Genomic DNA, 19243 nt, shown 5'->3' on the forward strand with positions numbered 1-19243 from the left:
TCACTTCCTGCTTCTGTTTGGTGTTAGAACTCAGAAGAGTTTGAGAAATCCCATGATAAGGTGGGCCAAAGAGCCGTCTCTACCAAAACCAAAGGGTTTTAGCTTAGTTTAGCTTTCAGCAGGTCAACCCCTTGATGTGACTCATGTAGTACCACAGAAATGCCAAAGGAGGAGAGGGTGAAATGAGGTGAGGATTGCATAAGCTCTGTGACTGCCAAAGAAATGCTCATGTGAGCACAGCCCCAGTCCCAGCCTTATTCCTGGGGGCAGAAATGTGAGCGGGAGCCTGCTTCCTCCACTGGCTTGCTCTCTGTCCCTCCACATTGGCAGTGGCAGCCTCCCAAGTTCTCAGGGTCTGAAGCAGCATCTCGGGGTAGCAGGACTGCTAAGAGGTGCTGGGAAAATCCCAGCAATACTGCACTAATGATCAGCACTTGTAACAAGATAATTACAACCAAAGGACACTGCTCAGATCTGCTGCAGGAAAAGTGAAGTTTCTCCTTAGACAAAATGCTGTCACTGCTTTACCAGTGCAAGGGCTGAAGGGGGAGGTTATAGCATTGAGAAAATGGACCCTGAGAAAATGAGGAAGAGAGCAAAATTAAAAATCATAATATATCGTTACACTTTCACTTGTAAATCTCTTCCCTAAGCTGATCCTGTGCTCAACAGCCAGACATCACTAACAGATGAGGATGTTCCTACAGCCTGAAGTGAACTTCACTTGGAGCAAAAAATATTTCAGATGCAGCTGACCGGCTTGTGGTTTCCATCACTTTCAAACTCTTCATTGCCCTTTGTTCTGCATGAAACATGCCTTTGTAAAGCCAAGGAAAACTTGGTTTAATAAACACCAAATTAACGGAAATGCATTTTCCTCCTTGACATCTTTTAATATGTCACTAAGACACACATTATTTCAAGCCACTGCAAGATTTCATTCAGTACTTGTTACAAAGCTGCTGCTCTCAACATGGCCTGTGTTACAGCAAGAGAAGTGTAGCTGGATGAATGGACTCCAGAATCACCTTTCTCCTAGAAAGGTATCTCAAAGGAGCAAGGGTCGTGGTGCTGAAGTCCTGCTCCCTGTTGCTTATAAATGAATTGAGGCTGGACTGACAGTCCTTATAGAAGATTCCTATTTAATGGTACCTTGTGGAGTCGAGGAAATACAAGTTTAAAATAACAAATCTAGAACTTTCTGGTTATCTATATGCTCCACAAATTGACAGAGCTATTTGTATACAAAATTGCTGTACTTCACCAGCCACACCTTCAAAACAAAAGTACTCAAAAAGCTGAGCAGGAGACCCTGCTTTCCTCATGCTGGGAAAATGTTCAGCTGTCCATGCACACCAGATTTACAGGCCTTCTGTGTCAATCTGACAACTCCAAAAGATTCAGGCAAGAAAAAGATTTAGCTCTATAAATACTATTGAACTTCTCTTTCCACTGGCTACAGATCATTTCAGTGCAGAAGAAAAGCCCATAGCCAAGGCTGGAAAAAATACAGTTGGGCTTTCAGAAGTGCTCTGCATTTGTCTAGTCCAGCTCCAGTTTGAGCAGGTTAAGTCCCATAACTGAGCACTTCTGGAAGTCAAAACATGACTGTTCACTGAGGCTCTGGAGTAACTGCTTCTTGGACGAGACAATACGTATGGTAAAATGTATTACAGGCTACATAATAAAAACAGAGGTTGTGCTCTTTTGCAAGTCTCATGGTATGAAACTCAGCTGTTTTGCCCTGCACAGGTTCCCCTAACTGTTCACTTGGTTTCTATCCATCTGGATTTTCACCACAGAATTTTGCTTTGAGCTTCCAATTCAAATACATGAAAGCACTGCCAAAACCACATCACATTCAAACCACAGGAAATCATGAATTTGGCACTGTTTTGACATGGAAGCTGTAAACAGTGTGCAGGTTCACTCAAAACTGGATCACTATCCTTTGAGTTATGAAACACAACAAAACTTCCAACAAACCAGGTCAGAAATCTTAACTACTAAAGCAGAGAAAAATTACATGACTTTTGCAAGGGTCAGGGTATTTTTTAATATTATCCCCTACATTTTTTCCTTCAGCTAGAAACATAATATGTGAAGACTAAAAAGTGAAGCTAAATTTCTATCTTTCCATGTTTGAGTTACAACAGGATTTAGCTAATTCTCACAGTTCTAACATACACATATCCTATTATAGACAAGGCTGTTTCCTACTGGCAGGTTTGAGCATGAGAAACTGTAAAAGCCAGAGTTGTAGAGGAGATATGAATATGGTTCAGTTTTACATGATAAGTAATCAGCTTACAGGTAACTTACACTACTGCATAGGAGCCTCATGATTAAAATCCAGTATATTTTCAGTTGCCAAACACTGGATTTCTTCCCCTCAAGATTCCAATTAGCAAACCATGAGGAAGTTGTATGAAAACAGAAAAGTTTAAACTATGATATTTGACTTCAAATTAAACACTGCTCTAAAGAAACACATACTTGTAAAGAAGTCATAAGTTCATTGAGGATGAAATGAAAACAACCCAGCTTTCCAGGCTGAACCTGAGAACAATCCAGATTCCAAACCAGAGTATGAATGCAGAGCTACATGAAGGTAGTTTGACTGAAGTCAAATGAATAGGAAGCAAAATGCAGTCACTCACAAGATTTATATTACTGTACTGCCTGCAAGAAAACACAGTTTAATCTTGCTGAGTTTCAGTTTAACCAGATTTTTACACCAGGCATTCTGAATGTCAGGAAAAGCTCTCCAGGGATCCTGAACACACAGAACAATATATCAGATATATCTGACCTGTCATAGAGTTTTCAGATGTACACAGTTGCTCTCGCAGCTTTTCCACGTCGTCTGGATGAACCTGCTCGTACAAAGTGCTGCCAAACCATTCAGACTGAGGCTGGTTCAGCACAGGAGTCACAGAGTCCGATACGTAGATCACTCTTCCCGTCTCAGCTGCAACTACAAACAGGAACCCATCTGCAGCCTCCAGGATAAGGTGTTTCAGCTCCTTCCAAAGAAAGGATTTTATTAGAATGCCAGCAAGGAAAGGGAATTAAATGTAACATCTGTCACTGTCAGAGAATATTGTTTTCTTGTGATCTTTGTAGCTGATCAAAACCTAGACAGAAATTTTCACTGATGTAACAATACAACCAAACTTGCAGCAAGGCATAAATTGCCCATCTCAATAACAACATTTTATTTTCCATTATTGCCTTTCATCTGGTGATCTCCATGCACTTTAGGAAAATAAACAGCTAATACTCACTTGCATATTCTGTGATAGGCATCTAACATTAAAAAATAAAAAGATACTTCAGAGTACAAACAGAGGAAATGAACAGCTCTAACTCATGGCAAACTCATCCCTTAATTAAACATTCTGAATAATTTAACTGGAAAGAAACCAATAAGACTTTCTAGTTTGGTTCTCCCTGGCCCTGCTCAGGATGAGCTCTGTAAATTAAACAGTCACTGGATAAAAGGCAGAAAGTGTAATGGGAACAAGGAAAGAAACCCCAACCTCTTCTTCCATTAGCGGCCTGGAGCCACTACAAGAAGGTTCTATTGCTTTTTGCCTTCTTTTTCCAGCCTGTGAGTTTGAAGTCTCAGCATCACTCAGAAGTATTTCCTTTCCTTAACAGAGCTTGGAAACCTCTCACAGCAAAGGATGACAACTACCACTCCAATTCCTGGAAAAGAAGCTTGGACAGCCTTGGGTGGCTCCAGTGATCACCAGAGCTTGTTAAGATACTGCACTCAAAGACAGAGCTCTGGACAACCTGAGTCCCATTGCAGGTGAGACAGCTTAGCAGGGTTAGTGTGCAAGTGGTAGATATTAGCTGATAAGGTGAGGATAAAAATCTGGTAAACTATTAAGAAACAGATAATCCATCTCAAGAAACACTCAACAGACTGTCGACTTCTGCTGCTTTGTTATAGAGAAAGCACACTGATCCTAAATTACTGACAAAACAAAACAGCTCATAGCACAGCTGGCCACACTATACTGAGGATAATATAACCAGTTTTGCACATTATTAAAAAAGACGAAAACAAACTCTGTAATTCAGCAGGATTTAAAAAAAAATAAAATTGTATTGAGAAGTGACTAGGGTGTGCCACCAGCAGAAAGGCACAGTCCCTCCAGAAACACACTCCAGGAGAGCTGGAATAAGCAGTCATGAGCACTGAGGGGTCACCAGCAGCTGCTGTTTATCTAAGAGAAAGAAGTATTGCCTCCAGCCATAACTTCCATGTGTAAGTGCTTAAATCACTTCAGACCACAAAAATGAACATTACACCCATAGGACTTCAAAAACAATGGAGGTGGTAGGAATTTTCAATGTGCTCAGTAAACACAGTTTTCCTTCAAGCATTGGGTGCATCCTCCTTCTTCTATCAAAAACGTAACCAAGGAAGTACCTCAGCCAGTACAGATAGCATTCATCTCTGCCCTGTTCAGCTGCTGGCAACTCCAGCATAAAGACTAAATGATGTTTTTAACCTTCCTCTAATCCCAGAAGAGAGAGGCAGCTCTTTCCAGACTCATTTTTACTTATTTTAGAGAACCTTTGCTAGGATGGGAAGAACCCAGATCTGGAGGTGAAAATTCCTTTCTGCAAGGCAGTGAGTGACTTGTTTTTCAGGCAGACAAACCTCAATTTTAAGAATGCAAATTTGCTTCTCCAAAAAGAAAGATCTGTCATAGTGTTAAGATCAAGTCCAAACAGTCACAAAAAAACTGTCTGTATTCACACCTTGACTGGTACCAGCTGCTGCACCACAGTGAAGGATCAAGCTGAGGCTCTACTCCTCTCAGTATTTCCTCATACCTTTTAAGACCAAACAAACAGGGAAAACCAACATTTTTGTAAATTCTACCTGTTCTGTAAGAAAGGAAGGCTTGTAAGCTCCATCAGTAGATTTGTTTCCAGTGCCCCTCATGGATTTCATGTGGGAAACAGCCATGCGAAGAATGGTCAGCTTGTCGGGCTTACGAGCCAGGGCGCTGCACGTGGGCACCATGTCCGACAGCTCGGTGATGTACTGGGTCATCTTATTCCTCCTGCGCCTCTCAATCTCACTGTGATTCTCCCTGAGCATTTAAAGAAACACCAAAGCAACAGAATAGAGATGTGAGCAGTGTAAGAATCTGAATTGGAGGTAATGTATCATAACACTTTGCACTTGTTCTGCTGTTTTCACCCCAGAAGAGTAAAGCGCTTTACAATGCCAACCACTGTTATCCCTCAGTTTACAGACAGAAAATCCAGGCCACAGACAGATAAATATGATTTGCCCATAGCTGTGAAAAGAACCTGTATTTCTATTTATTGGCTTGTGGCCTTAATCTCTTAACCAGTTTAATCTCCTTTGGTTTAAGGATCAAAATGAAGTAGAAATATGCGAACATCTGCCAACTCCAGTCAAACTCCCAAATTTGCTGTGATGCATCTCTCAGCTGCTTATCAAAGGTGTCCTTTAGAGGAAACCTCTCACTAACAACTGGATCAGGTCAGCAGGAAATGTCAACACTGACTTATGAAGAAAACCCACTTAGTGACAACACAGATCCCAAACAATGCTCCTCTGGAATTCCCCACATTCCTGCAGGGAGTCACTACCTGCCTGCAGGACAAGACTGCAGCACTGGGACCAGATATGGGATAACAGTACATACAAAAAAAAAAAATCCCAATAAATAAATAAAATGGGTATGAAAGACAGCAAGTAAACATCTGGCTTGTCAGACATAGACTGGAATTTATGTTCAGGGACAATTTAGCACAGCAGGGAAGCAACAATGACAGTACTTGATGCTGCCCCAAGTTGGGCTAGGTTGAAATGTTCTCATCCTTTAGAGGAATTATATGGCTGAGGTGAGTCTAATTTGAGAAATCCCAAAATTGACACCCACCAGAATCTTTCAGAAATAAACATCTCAGAATTCAGTTTTCCCATTCTGAAAATCACAACTGCTCAATCAGCATTAAGGAATCACAGCAATATAGACATCTGAAATGGTCCAAATGGACCGAGAATGCTTCAGTGCCCAGCACTTATTCTTCTCATACTGTACCTGTCAGGTGGCAGCTAAATACAAGTACACGACAGGTAGATGATGCTTCAGTTGTCAAAGCAGCATCTTCCACTGATTTCAATGAGCTGTGCATGGCATTGTCTTGTGGGATCGCTGGCTGATCCAACAAGATGTGAGAGGTGATCACTTGGAGAGTCCACCAGCATTGACTGATGTGATAACACAACATTAAAAGAAACTGCAACATTCTTTGGAGCCGACTGCTATGAAGACTGACCATGGAAGCAGAAGCTAGGCTTGGCACACTTTTTGGATACTTTTAGATATTAAGCCTTTTCTTAAAATGCAGGAAAGAATTGTATGCCATTTGCTGAAACAGGGGGATGCAAGGGCTTGCCCTGCTTTGGGTATCCTGCCCCTGCACATACAGGTGTTACATGCATGAGGCACTGTCTGCAGAAACACCACTTGTTAGGGTTACATGCAGAGTTACTATTCCTGTGTTTACTGTGTGATATTGCAGAAAATCCAGCTATGACAACCCGTGGCTGCTCAGTAAATTACAGCCAAGCCTTGCCTGAGGTCACAGTCTAGGACACTGTAATAGTGAACCTTTCATTTCACCTGGCTGAGGAACAGCCCTTGTGTGGGTCTGCACAGACGCAGGAGGAACAGGGGGAGCTGGATCATACACACACCGAGCACAACAGCTGGTGTGACAGTGCACATGTACACAGAGCACAGTGTGTACATGCCAGCTGCTACATGCAGATAAATATGGACACAGGGAAGATAAAAGCACTTTTACATCATGAAAGCTTGCTCTAAGTTCAGCATTTTCACAGAAGCGGTGGTTAAGAAAAAAGAGAGAGAGACAAAGAACAGACATATTCAACATACATTTCACACTTGTAAGTACATAATACATTGTCTATCACACAAGTATTTTGGTACTTCTGAACATTGAAACCAACCATTATAGAAACTAAACAAACAGACTGTAAAACTTTCTGAGAGAAAAAGAGTATCCCAGCAGTCCATTTCATTTATGATCTTACAAGCTAGACAGTAATAGCACATTAATCTGCTGGCTTTGGAATTGTTCAAGCAGACAAACAAAACCAACCCCAAAAGTTTCCTGAAACTAGTTGAAAAATCCTTAAAAGAGGGGCTATGCTCCTCTTCCAAAGTGTGTGTTCTAGGAACCCACCATGTGAACTGGCATTCACAAACTTGTACAGAATGATGTCCTAATTCTGTCATTTCCAACTCTGTTTTTATACAGAAATTATGAAGGGACATTAAATTTTGCGATATAGGGGGAGCTGATCCAAAACCACTAAGGGTTTGTATTTCTGACTTCAAGCAATTTTGGAACAGCCAAAAGATCAGTATGAACAGCGTAACATAAATGAAAAATGGGGGCAAGTCGTATTTGACTTCCCTTTTTCCTACCATTCCCTTCTGTGCCAGCAGTACTTTGATCATCATCCCACCTAAAACAAAATAACCATCTCTCTAAGCTAAGGCACACGTACTGAGATTCTTTGGACACGAACATCCCCCTCTTTTCTCTCAGCAGAAGAGCTCTACAGGACACGCCTACCTTGCAAACTTTTCCTTATCACCAGTGATTTGATCACCATCATACCTAGAAACAAAAGATAGTACATCAATCAACAGGGGTTATGCATTGCGTGATAGCCAACACACAGCAGAAAGCAAAAAAATTCACAACTGCAAACCATTACAAATAACAGCAAGAAAAACAAGGGAATGAGAATGATACAGCAAAGAAAACACAGAGTCTGATGATACTTCCAAGCCATGCCGATTCAGAAACTTCATTTGTATATTTAAAGAAATAGAAGACACATTTCAGTGGATTTAAGCAAACACTTGACATACACTGATTTCTTGGGAAACTTAACAAGCAGCACCAGTACAGAAAACACCAGTGAGCTTTTATCCACAGCAGGCCATGAAATATTCATTGCTGTGCTGGAAGTGAATGGGCTGTATCTGTTCCAGCTTGCAACCACAGCTCCCTCCATTCAGCAGAGGGCACTGATGGTCCACAGATAGCACAGGAGGGCAGAGACACGGCTGAAGGGCGATGCATTATGTAAGGGAGCCTTCAGGAAAAAGTTCTGTAGGTTCAAACACTGTACTGACTGTCATGGAGGCTGGCAAAAGGCAGGCAGGCAGGTGAAACTGCTGGGTAAATAGAAGTGAAATTTAAACTGGCTCAGTTCCCTAGAAGTAAACAGGTACCTCATTCCTACTCAAACCAACAGAAGTTGGATGCCCAGCAAGGTATGTGTGGTGTTTGAGCAGCACCTTTATGGAGGATATCCAGACAAATGGGACTTTTGTCCTGTGCTACTAAAGCTTCACTGCTTCTGAAGCATTGTCCCAAAGACATGCAGCAATGTGACATTTCAGTAAAAATTACATGCTGCTCCTCTTTCTCTTTCCTAAAAAAAGCATCAATCATTTGAAATTGGATTTTGCTAGCATAGTTATGGAAAGACTCATTTGTTTGAAACCAAACTGCTAGTTCCAAAACACAAAACGTTTTAGAAAACACAAAAATAAAGTAATGTCTTTTCTAGACATGAAGACTATGACTGCTCAAGAAGAGTTAAATAAGATTTTGTATTAGAACTACACCTTTCCAAGATGATGTAATTTATTACAACAGAAAGCCTATGAAGGTTCCACGTATTAGCTAAAAATAATACAGCCTAAATAAGCCTGTTCTTCCTCTTCTAACAAATCAATAATGAACTGTTTCTTTTTTTCTGTCTGAAATTAATTAAAACTAGTTTTAGGTAATGCACCTATTCAAGCTCCTCATTCAAACAGTGAAGACAAAACTTAAGCAAGTCTTGAGCTGTATTTTTTTATGATGTGTTCAACACCAGCAAAAAACATTCAGGTGACTCCACTTTAGTCCCTTGACTCTGCCCGGAGAACAGACTGAGTCCACGTAATTTTCAGCAAAAAGACTGATTCAATGAGGAATGGGCACATTACAGGGGAAGCACATGCACAGCCCCATGTGAGGATGAGGTGTCATGCAGGGATACCTGAGCTGAGCTGGAAGCCCTGAGAAGCAGAGTGTGTTACCTGCCATGGAGCACTGTGCTAACACCACTACTCCTGTGCTCCCACCAGCCTGGGGCTCTGCTACTCATCCTTCTCTGCTTGACTGGGCTGAAGATGTTACTGCCTCCAACTACTGCCTTTTCCCTTCCAGTCTCCCAGCTGACTCTGCACACATGCTCCTTCAGGCACTTCAGTCAAAGCCAGCTGGGTTAGCTTCAACATTTAAACAGCAGTTCTTTGATAACTAAATAATTTTGACTGAAACAAGCTAGGAATAAGTCATGAGAGAAACCTGGAGAAGAGAACAACTAGAAGATTTCTGAACATAGCCCTGGGTGTCTGCATGGTTCTTCTGTACTCTAAAAACAGAACACTCTATACAGCATTTAAGACTTAAATATCAGATTTTGATCTGACACCTGAAATCAACTGAGTCTAAGCACAGGACAGCATACCTCTCTGTTAAAAGCCATGGAATTATTGGCTCAACTCAGCCCCAAACTTTGAAAGGCCAAAACCAGAATGGGGAAAGACCAACACACGTGCATCAGTGTGCCCAGTAACCTTGAGGCTTGTGCAGGCACAAATCAGGCCCCATTCCTCACAAATCTTGTTCCCTTAACGTGTGTCTTCTAGCAAATATTAGGACCAAGCCCTCAAATCACCAGTTTTAACCCCAAGGACTGGTTCTGTAAATGACATCAACCAAACAGGAGTGCTGCTGGTCTTGTCCAGGAAATTATGATATGGTGCCACAGTGTATCTTCAGCACACTTCTCTTTCTATTGACTGGAATAACCCTGTTAAACCCTCCAGTGACAGCTGTGTTTCAACGTGGCTGCTGCCACAGAGCTGCAATTACAATTTGGATAATCAGCAGTTACCCACAGGCCTCAAAGTATCTACACTCCTCACTGCAGCTGCTTGGTTTCTAATGAAAAAATGCAAACAGTGTGACCAGAAAAAAAAAGGAAAAGTGAAAAAATGGCAATGAGGCTTTACTGTTTATTTCTAGCTTTGACTATTCCATGTTAATTAACATTTTTGTCAATTTTTACTATTCAGTTACACCTAATGGTACATAATGTAAAGCTCATTAACTTTAAAAAAAACAATCCACCTCTAGGATCTGTCAAATTGTCTTAACAAGCAATTAACATCTGAAATAAATTAGAAATGAAATAGCATTTTCAGTGGCTGAAAGACAACTTCAGCAATGTCAAATAACTGAAGTTTCATCTACAGCAGTTGAAATAATAAGCTAAAAATCACAAGTTTTCTCATTTGATATAGCTGCAGAGTGAAATTGTGACACACACGCTGTCAGCTTTATAAGCCAAAAACTACATTAGGCAGATTTCTGCTATAAAGCTGATAAAAAGAGTAATTAATATTTGGGTCGAGTTGTTGGCAAGTTCTTCACCCATATTTATACTGATTTTAAAACATCAGTAACGAGACAGCTGTCTTTCCCCACTGAAAGAAGTCAGGGATTTGGCCAACTCTTTTGTAAATGCTCACCTTGAAAATTTGCTGGGCCCCTCCCCATCTTCATCATCAAAGTCCATTCTGTAAAAGCAAGATTTCCAGATCAGCAATCAAGGTGTTGGCAGTGGTGGCATGAACATTCAAGCCAGCTGTTCTCAATGTTGTCAGATTTGTTTTACCTAGAGGTGTTAATGACTGAGGATTCCAGTCTTGCTCACCCTCCCCAGGCCTAGAGCTCATCAGCTGATTTATGTCCCAGACCTTCTTAGTGCTGTGGAAGAGCTGAGTTCTTCCTTGGGCCAAATCCCAGCCCACCAGTTTGGCTCCTCCAGGGAGCAGGAACATCTTTCTTCACTTCTTACACAGACAGACTAGGAAGATTATCTTCCTAATTTAGACATTTAAATTAGATTCCTATATTAGGCAGTGTGATTGTATCATAGATATTGTCACTACAAAGTTATACAATAGCATAATTTACAAAGCATTTTAGACATTCTTATACTTCTGGATAAATATTTATATCCCCAATTATAAGTATGCAACTCTGCCATTAGACAATCAAGTTGATATAAAACTATTATATACAATTATTGCATTGTGTTTATTTTAATAAAGAAATACAATAGTATGATATACAAACCCTGATGAATCACTTTTAATTTACGTAGATAGGAAACTACAGTTTTGTTTTGCAAACATTTTTTTCAGATTTCTTTAACATTCTAAGCTTTCTAACCTTTCAGTGTAGTAAAACTCCATACAACTACAGATTCCATGTCTCTAACACATTTTCATATTAACAGGTCTAAGTCCTATTAAAGGCAAAAACCTTTCAAAGTGACAATGATATTTATTTCAGTATTAAAAGGATTCCTACCAATGACAAATTGAGATTTGTATGTCCATATTGTGGGAACAAAGATGCAAAAACAGTCTCTAAAACTACATCAGTATAGAGAAGTAGAAGTGCCAGTCAGGCACTGCCTTCCTTCTTAAATTCAGACAACCAAGGCAGACTGGCCCATAAAAGATGTGTCTGAGCCACAGCAACCTCCACTCAACTGGAATGAGGGCAGCAAGTGAGCACAGGAATTGGACATGGCATCTGAAAAGTTACAATAACATTTTCCAGACCTTAACAGTGGTTATTCATTTCTAGAGGAAGCAAAGAGAAAACAATTTTCCCCAAAGAGCTTTAAGAAAAGCTGTGTATTTAACTTGCTTAACTTTGATGCAATCATCGTTTTCACTATGAATGACATCTCTGCTCACCTGATTACCACCAAATGCAGATCCAGAGTCTGTGATCCCTCACACAGAACACCACCGACCCCCAGTGGCCTGTGCCCTCACCTGTGCTGACACAGGAGCCAGCAGCTGCTGCCACCCCAAATGTGGCCTCCAGGGCTGGCAGCAGCAGCCTGAATCCTCCTGACCTGCAGCACTCCCAGAAATTCAACATTTCCACACCGTGGTATAGCCCAGGGTCTCCTCTCTCCTACCTGCTTCCTCCCCATGTGTAATAATGTGCCTGCAGGTGACATTCCAGAAAAGCCTTCCCAGTTATTAGAATTGGAATGTTTCTACCTGCACTGAAAATGCAAAATTCAATGTTACAAGAGAGCTGTTTGTTTAAAAGTGGAGGGCTCCACCTGAAGCCACTCACAAAAGCATCACATCAGGCACATCCTTACTTGGTTTCACTGGCAACTGAAACACATCTGAGAGAAACACCCAGTTGCAAACTGGGGGAAAAGGGCTGCAGAAAAAACTATACATCTGTGGGGGAAAGCCTTTTCTTCAGGGATTTTATGAGACACTGCTTTAATCTGGGACAGATTAATTTTGTAACTCTTTTCCTTCCTCTCCAGTACACTGAGATCACATGCCTTGGTGGATATAATTCTAGGATTTATTTAGCTTCCAGCCAAATACTCCAGCTGAGTGCTAAGGGATGGGTTTTCCCCAAAATCAAATATTAGCTGTACTGCATTTAATCTAGTTTAGTATTACTGGAATGCAATGCAGAGTTAGAGATGATGATAACAGTTTAAGGCTTGATCCTGCTGCCTGCACTGTATGAGGGGTAAGGGGAACTAACACACCTATTTATTTAGATGGTTGGATATCAGCTTCTTAACTTTAGGAGAGTCTTGATGGGTTAATATCCACAGGTAACACCTCCCACATTTACAGTGGGCTCATCACAGCAGAATCTGAATGCATAGGGTAAAACATCAGTGCACCAGACTAAGTCTTTAAATAATGCTTTTGCTTTGTTAAACTACCCCAACCCCTTTATTTCATATGGAAATTAAACACAAATTTCATTTAAAATATCAATACTTTTAAAAAATGCAACAGCAAATATATGTCTGTTCCATCTTTGTTAGAAACACATTTCCTAATTTCACTCTGCAAAATGAAAAAACCCTTTGAAACATTAAATAAAACCCCTCAGGTATAAAGTCATTGATTCCAGTGTCCTGCCTGATCCACCGTGTCTGCTTTACAGCGAGGCAAAGACAGTGAATCAGCTGTAACCTTTAGTAGAACACAGCAGAACATGTAAAAATAATATTCCATCAACCTCCTCATACCCTGACAGATAAGATCTCCTGTTTAGATAGAATATACTGCACATTAGCAAAACAGTACAAGCAGCCTCCCAGAAGACAAATGACATCATTTCAGAAGATTCAGAAAGACTATCTTTTATCTTCATTTAAAATTCCCATTAAAAAGAGGTTTTAAAAAAGAGCTGCACTCTGCTCTTTTGTTTTGAAGAGACAGCATAAATCTTGTTTTCCTCGTTCATACTGTTCACATCAATCGTGAAAAGGCCTGATGCATGAGGTACTTATTAAAATGTATTTTCCTTAGAAGATGTGGGGCTACCATAAATACAGTGATAAAAATACCTTTTAAAATTTAATTATTCTCAATTAGAAACATTTTCATAAGAAAAATCAACAAACCAAAACACCTCCAACAAGGTGGACCTGCACAAGTTAAGAAGATTGACATGTGAGAGGATTTCAACACTGCAACAAAAATTACCATGTAAAATTCCCAAGAAATGTCAAAAGATGCTTGCCATGATTACACAGTGTAGGAAGAGGGCAGGCAGGATGGTCAGGAGCAAATGCAGCTGAGAAGCAGATGGGGATCTGTATTAGAGCCCTTCATTGAGAGCAATATTGGGGGGTAGAATGCTGGGATGAGGTCTCTTTTCCCCAGATTTTGATAGTTCTGGTTCAGAGAAAAGGCAAGACTATACTGTGAACCAAAACAAAACCAATGCAGTTGAAACCAGCTCATCAAAAAAACCCCAACCCTCCCTGCCCAGGTACAGATAGCCCAGGAAGGTGAAAGAGCCCCTTATCCTCTAACACAGCAAAGCCTAAATTAAAACCACATTAAATAAAGAACTAAGGGCGCATTAATCTAAGGTAGCTATTGACCACTGCAGTGCATTATCTTATGCTGTCACTTTTTTCTATGAAATAGTTGATATAATTTATGGAAAGGAAAAATATTTTTCCAAGCTGTCAATGAAGGCAAATGCCGACACGGCAGAAACACCTTCTGTATAGCCAATGACTTTAAACTGATCTACATTCAAGTCCACACAGCAATTATTCTGCCAGCTTGCCTCAGCAATTATGAAAAAAGAAACAATTTTCAGAGATAACCAAAACTAGGAAAGCTGGCTGTGTATGCTAGCTCCACTCCTTTATGTTTGACACAAAATTCACTTCTAAAATGCCCAAGGATTGAGGTGTAGGAAGATGTATCAACAGAACAGCAGTGAAAGGGCCAAGTGTTAGCTGCAACTTTGTTCAAAGAGAAGCTCAGAGGAATTAGACACAGCAGGCATTCTTTCCCTCAAGGTCTGAATACACACACAGCGAATATTAAAAAAAAAAAAAAAAAAGTACTTTCAGCTCAGGCTTGGAGAAAGGCCTTTAGTTCACAGCTATGGTGCACAGATGAAATACCATGATCTAGGTATAAAAGTGACTCTGTACTAATTTACTCATTGAATTAACAAGTTAAAGACATTTAAAATAATTTGATTTTATGTTCCTCCCACCCTCCCCTCACTTCACTTTCTCATAAATAGATGACAATACTTAAAATGCAACAGTTAAAGCATTTCAATTAATATCAAGTCAGTATTTGATATCAGAATATTTCACAGTCAGCAGCATCAAACCTTGGCAACAGTAAATTGCAAACTGATATTCAGAGCTGACATGGTTTATGATCAAAAAAGATATCAAATATCCTGCAACTCAAGTACAAAACCTTATCCATGTTAGGTAGCAATGAAAAGATGTTAATGCTTTGTCTTTTCTTTTGAGTGCAAGTGTAATAAGGTTTTCTCATTGAGCAGCTTGAAAATAAAAATGTGATGCTTGTCAAAGCTAGATTTTAGGAGTTTCTCAAACCAATTTCATACAGTTAGATCAGCATCAGAAGAGCACTCAGTGGGGGGAGATATTAAAACTGTTCTGTTCAAAGAACACCCCTCAGAACAACCACCCAGAGTGTTCACATCACACCAACCTCGCCCCGCAGTCAAGGCAAGGTCAACCTCCTCCCTTGTTAATTCAGTCCAAGACTGAGACTCCAGCACTGTCACTGGAGCAGACACACAAAACTGGTAACCCACTTTGGTGAGCAATCCCTAGAGTAACTCTTGCAAGGAATAATGTCTTCCTTAGGCAAAGATTTTACTCATGCTGTCAATCCTGTTAAGCCCCACCACTGCCTTATTTAGGACTAAATATAAGACTAATCAATCTCCTTTGAAGAGACTCTCAGATCAGTTATCTCTGAGAAAGTATCACCCAAAGACCATTACTATTTGTGATCAACCTTTGATAAAAGCAGGAGGGAGCTGTCAACGCTAGAGAGTAGTTTTCTGTTCTTCTCAAGCTCTTGCTACACTTTTGTTCTAACAGAGAATTACTATGAGCTGCCACAGAGCAGTCTGATGTGGGCAACTACCCTTATACCACATCTGCCTCTGATGCTTGTTAAAACAAATTTTCTTCTTTAGAGCCCTCAAGCTTGTGCAAGGGCTGAATTTGATTCAGGTCCTTCTCCCAGAAGAAGACTGTGCTGTGCTTCCAGTGAGACCTAGAATATCGTGGTCCACAATCTCTGAAGAGTGAGCCCTCATGCTATTTCTGTACCTGGAACTATAAAGAAAACATCTTTAACAGGCCTCTCTCTAAGAGATTCCAACTGTAAACTTCAGATGAAGTTGAGTAAGTCTGCATGTGCAATCTTGCTACCTTTATACACTTGATAAATCATTATAAGATTAAACAGATGTAGGCAATACGCATTCATTGTATGTACAACAGCCACAGGATCCAAACTCCTTTCTGGATATCTTCTTGTCAAACCTGAAAATCTTTTGAAACAAGCAAAACAACAAGCCATATGCTTATCACCAAGTTTGATCTTGCAGGAAGAACAGATGCAGTGAATAGAAAAACAAAACATTAGTGACCAATGTTGTAATGCAGGTTACATAAATATAATCTTACATAATAAACACACACATATATACAGGTGCATTTTGAGTTTTACAATACAAGTGATTTCCAGTTTCAGCCCTGAAAAAAAAGGACATGGCTTACCCAGAGCGACGCTTTCCTCCTCGGGAAGGCATGGATCCTGCCATCCTCACTTGTCCACTCGCCATTGGAGCCACTGGCAGGGCCACCGAGCCAGGAATATCTGATGCCATTTCTGGAAGGCAGAGGTAGGGGGAGAGGTGGAAGAAATCCCTTAATCCATTACCTTCCATGAGAAAACTCTGCTGATTAGAGACAGGCCCTTCCCAAAACAAACAGAGAAAGCTTTCCTTTTTATTTCTAAGGAAAAGTAAAGCTCTCCTACTAAAACCAAACAGACTCCCAGATCCTTTAGAAAAAGCCCAGCTAGGTCAATAGACATTACAGTGCCTGGGAGACAGGGAGAATTGCAGGTAGGTATCTCTGTAATTCCACTGACCTAATGGTTCTCATTTTAAGTCTCAAAGAGGCTGTCAGATGAAGGCCAACAACCTTCTACAACAGTTAAAGTGCCTTGTACAGAAATGCAGAGCTGAATTCCCAAGGCAAAGGAAGCTGCGGATCATGGTACCAGGGCACCATGAAAAAGAAAGTTCAAAAACTCAGTTTACTCGAGAGACCAAGAGTTGAGAGCAGAGATGAATTATCAGGTGATGCTGGTTTTTATTATTGATATTCTGGAGGCATTCAGAGGGCCAGACTGAACTGCTGTCTGTGTGGTGTCATGCAGAGCAGAAGTGAGCCCAAAATCCAGGCTGATATATTCATCCCTCTACCATGGCTCGAGGTATAGCCACAGGTTAATGAGATCCTCAAACCTCAAAACTTTAATGTGAGAAACTGCAAAAGCTCACCTTATGCAATGGTTTTCAGACCACTAATGGCAAGTACTTCAATATCTATTAATAACAGTTCATTACACTTCAAAAAAGAAAAGTGGAATATAACATATTTATATCCTTTTCTTCTATCCCATTATTAAGCATGGGTTTAAGAATGTTTTTCCTCTGTATAACTCTTATAAACTATATGAGCAATTAAAACTTTTTTCTAATGCACGTATACTTTATTCACTCTGGAGGCAAAATCTACAGTCAAAACATTTAATTATCTTGAAAGAAAATGCATCTTCCTTCCAACTTTAAAAAAAAAAAAACTTGGCAAGGTATCTGGAGCTATAACTAAATATAATTACTAATGGAAAGAAAATCTGTTTAAAAAATCCTGCTATTTTTTCCCCAACAGATAACTATGAAATAACTTCAATTATGGAGACAGGAATCCACGTTCTTTCATTATGTCTGGAGAGCACTTCCATCTCTGCCACACTTTATACACATCCATTATGCAACATTATGCATTTCAAATAATAACATTTTATCTGTTCACTGATTTCATGAATTTCTTCTAGTACATTTAGTTTTATTAACTCCTTTTCAACTAAAAAGCAACAGAGCAATCCAATATTTTTTAACAAAGTCCGCAAGGCCAAACAATGAGACCTCTGCCTACACCCCCACACCACAGAAAGTTCCACAGTGGCCAAAGCTGCAGCTATGTGGAAACACAGCTTTAATGCACATTAGCATATCTCCAGACAAATAAAAGCATCAGCATGCAAACAACTGGTAAACCACTATTTCCAGAATACATACCCTTAGCTGTCTAAATGCCCATAATTCACTCAGAACATTCAAACTCATCTCTCATGGATAGAACCGAAGGTCATTTTGAAATGCTCTGCTCACTCATTTATTAAAGCAGATGGTAAAAACCGTAATAAATCTACCTGCAAAGTGTCCCCGTCACTCAGGAACACATTTCAGTATAGATCATCAAGGAGATCAGATTTTTTTAAGTAATAACTGTAATACAATTTCAGATCATCTCTGAGCAGTATTTTAAGAGTAAGAACATACTGTATTGTGATGAGAAACTCTTGTAACCTTATTTTCCACAATCTAAACCAAAGATGATGAAAAAAGACACCAAGGGTTGTATTCATCTACTTTTAAAAGTCCAAAAGCCAAAACTAATTGCTCAAGGTAACTTTACAGCTCACCAAAAACAGGCAACAAAGCCCCCTTGCTCTCCTTTATGCATTCCATGCTTTGAGGTGCATCCAAAACAGGCTGAGCAAACCTTTCTGTAGAGCCTTTCCTCTCACCACTGACAAAAAAATTAAAAGACATGCTGGGTCAACAATCAAAAAGATCATGTTTTCAAGCTTATCTAAACCCATGTCCAGATACACATTAACAGTGCTGTTCACAGTAGTGTTTCAGCAGCAAGTGCTGGGAAACAAGGTGTTCTCTTTCTGAGATTGAATGTTCAAAGAGTGGACTTCCCTTCTGCCAACGGAAATAATACAAGCGTTGCTTACTCTACCCAAAATTAAAATACACAAATATAATGGTAAAATTCTCAGGAAGTGAAACAACATCAAGCTGAACATTCACAGAAATCATCTGTAACCATCAAGGCAGCGTTCTGAACAAATTTCTTTAAAATCTTCAAAAGGTGTATCTTAGTGTCAAATAGGAATAATTTTTTTGCTGAAAAAAATGCATGCACTTTCATTTGGAGCTTAGAGAGTTCCTAGAGATCTGCCAAAGAACACAGAAATGTTATTAGAACAAAACCCAGCACAACACTCACAACCTTTAGTGAACATTCCTCCAGTTAGATCACAGTTAACAACTCTTGTTATCACTGTCATGTCTGGGAGCAGGCCAGATCCTGCCAGTAATATTTATGTTCATCTTGGGAAGCCCTGAGGAGCCACATTAATCCAGGAACAATGTAAAAGCAGAATCAGTCCCTCCATTTCTGTCCAGACTTCATTTCACTACTGAACATTCAAAGTTTGGACATTACACTTTACCTCAGTGCCACATTTAGGTCAACCCCAAAATATTCACGCATGTTTCTGAAATAAAAGTTTATCTGCAAACGCACATTAAAATACTGGGATAAAACACAGGG

At 40.0% G+C, this 19243-nt stretch overlaps 1 protein-coding gene across 1 annotated transcript in view; it reads right to left on the minus strand.

Moving 5' to 3' along the window:
• Positions 1 to 2812: 2812 nt before the first annotated feature.
• The window catches only part of LOC131574385 (aryl hydrocarbon receptor nuclear translocator 2-like), a gene marked incomplete at both ends in the record, with an annotated part of 37206 nt that continues 20775 nt past the window's right edge, over positions 2813 to 19243 (minus strand). Inside the window, 5 exons of the mRNA XM_058828834.1 lie at positions 2813 to 3026; positions 4904 to 5117; positions 7669 to 7713; positions 10695 to 10742; positions 16322 to 16433. Of these exons, the coding sequence (XP_058684817.1) occupies positions 2813 to 3026; positions 4904 to 5117; positions 7669 to 7713; positions 10695 to 10742; positions 16322 to 16433 (633 nt within the window). The remainder of the gene's footprint in view (positions 3027 to 4903; positions 5118 to 7668; positions 7714 to 10694; positions 10743 to 16321; positions 16434 to 19243) is intronic.

The sequence above is a fragment of the Poecile atricapillus genome, unplaced genomic scaffold (assembly GCF_030490865.1).
Source record: "Poecile atricapillus isolate bPoeAtr1 unplaced genomic scaffold, bPoeAtr1.hap1 scaffold_279, whole genome shotgun sequence".
Lineage (NCBI taxonomy): Eukaryota > Metazoa > Chordata > Aves > Passeriformes > Paridae > Poecile > Poecile atricapillus.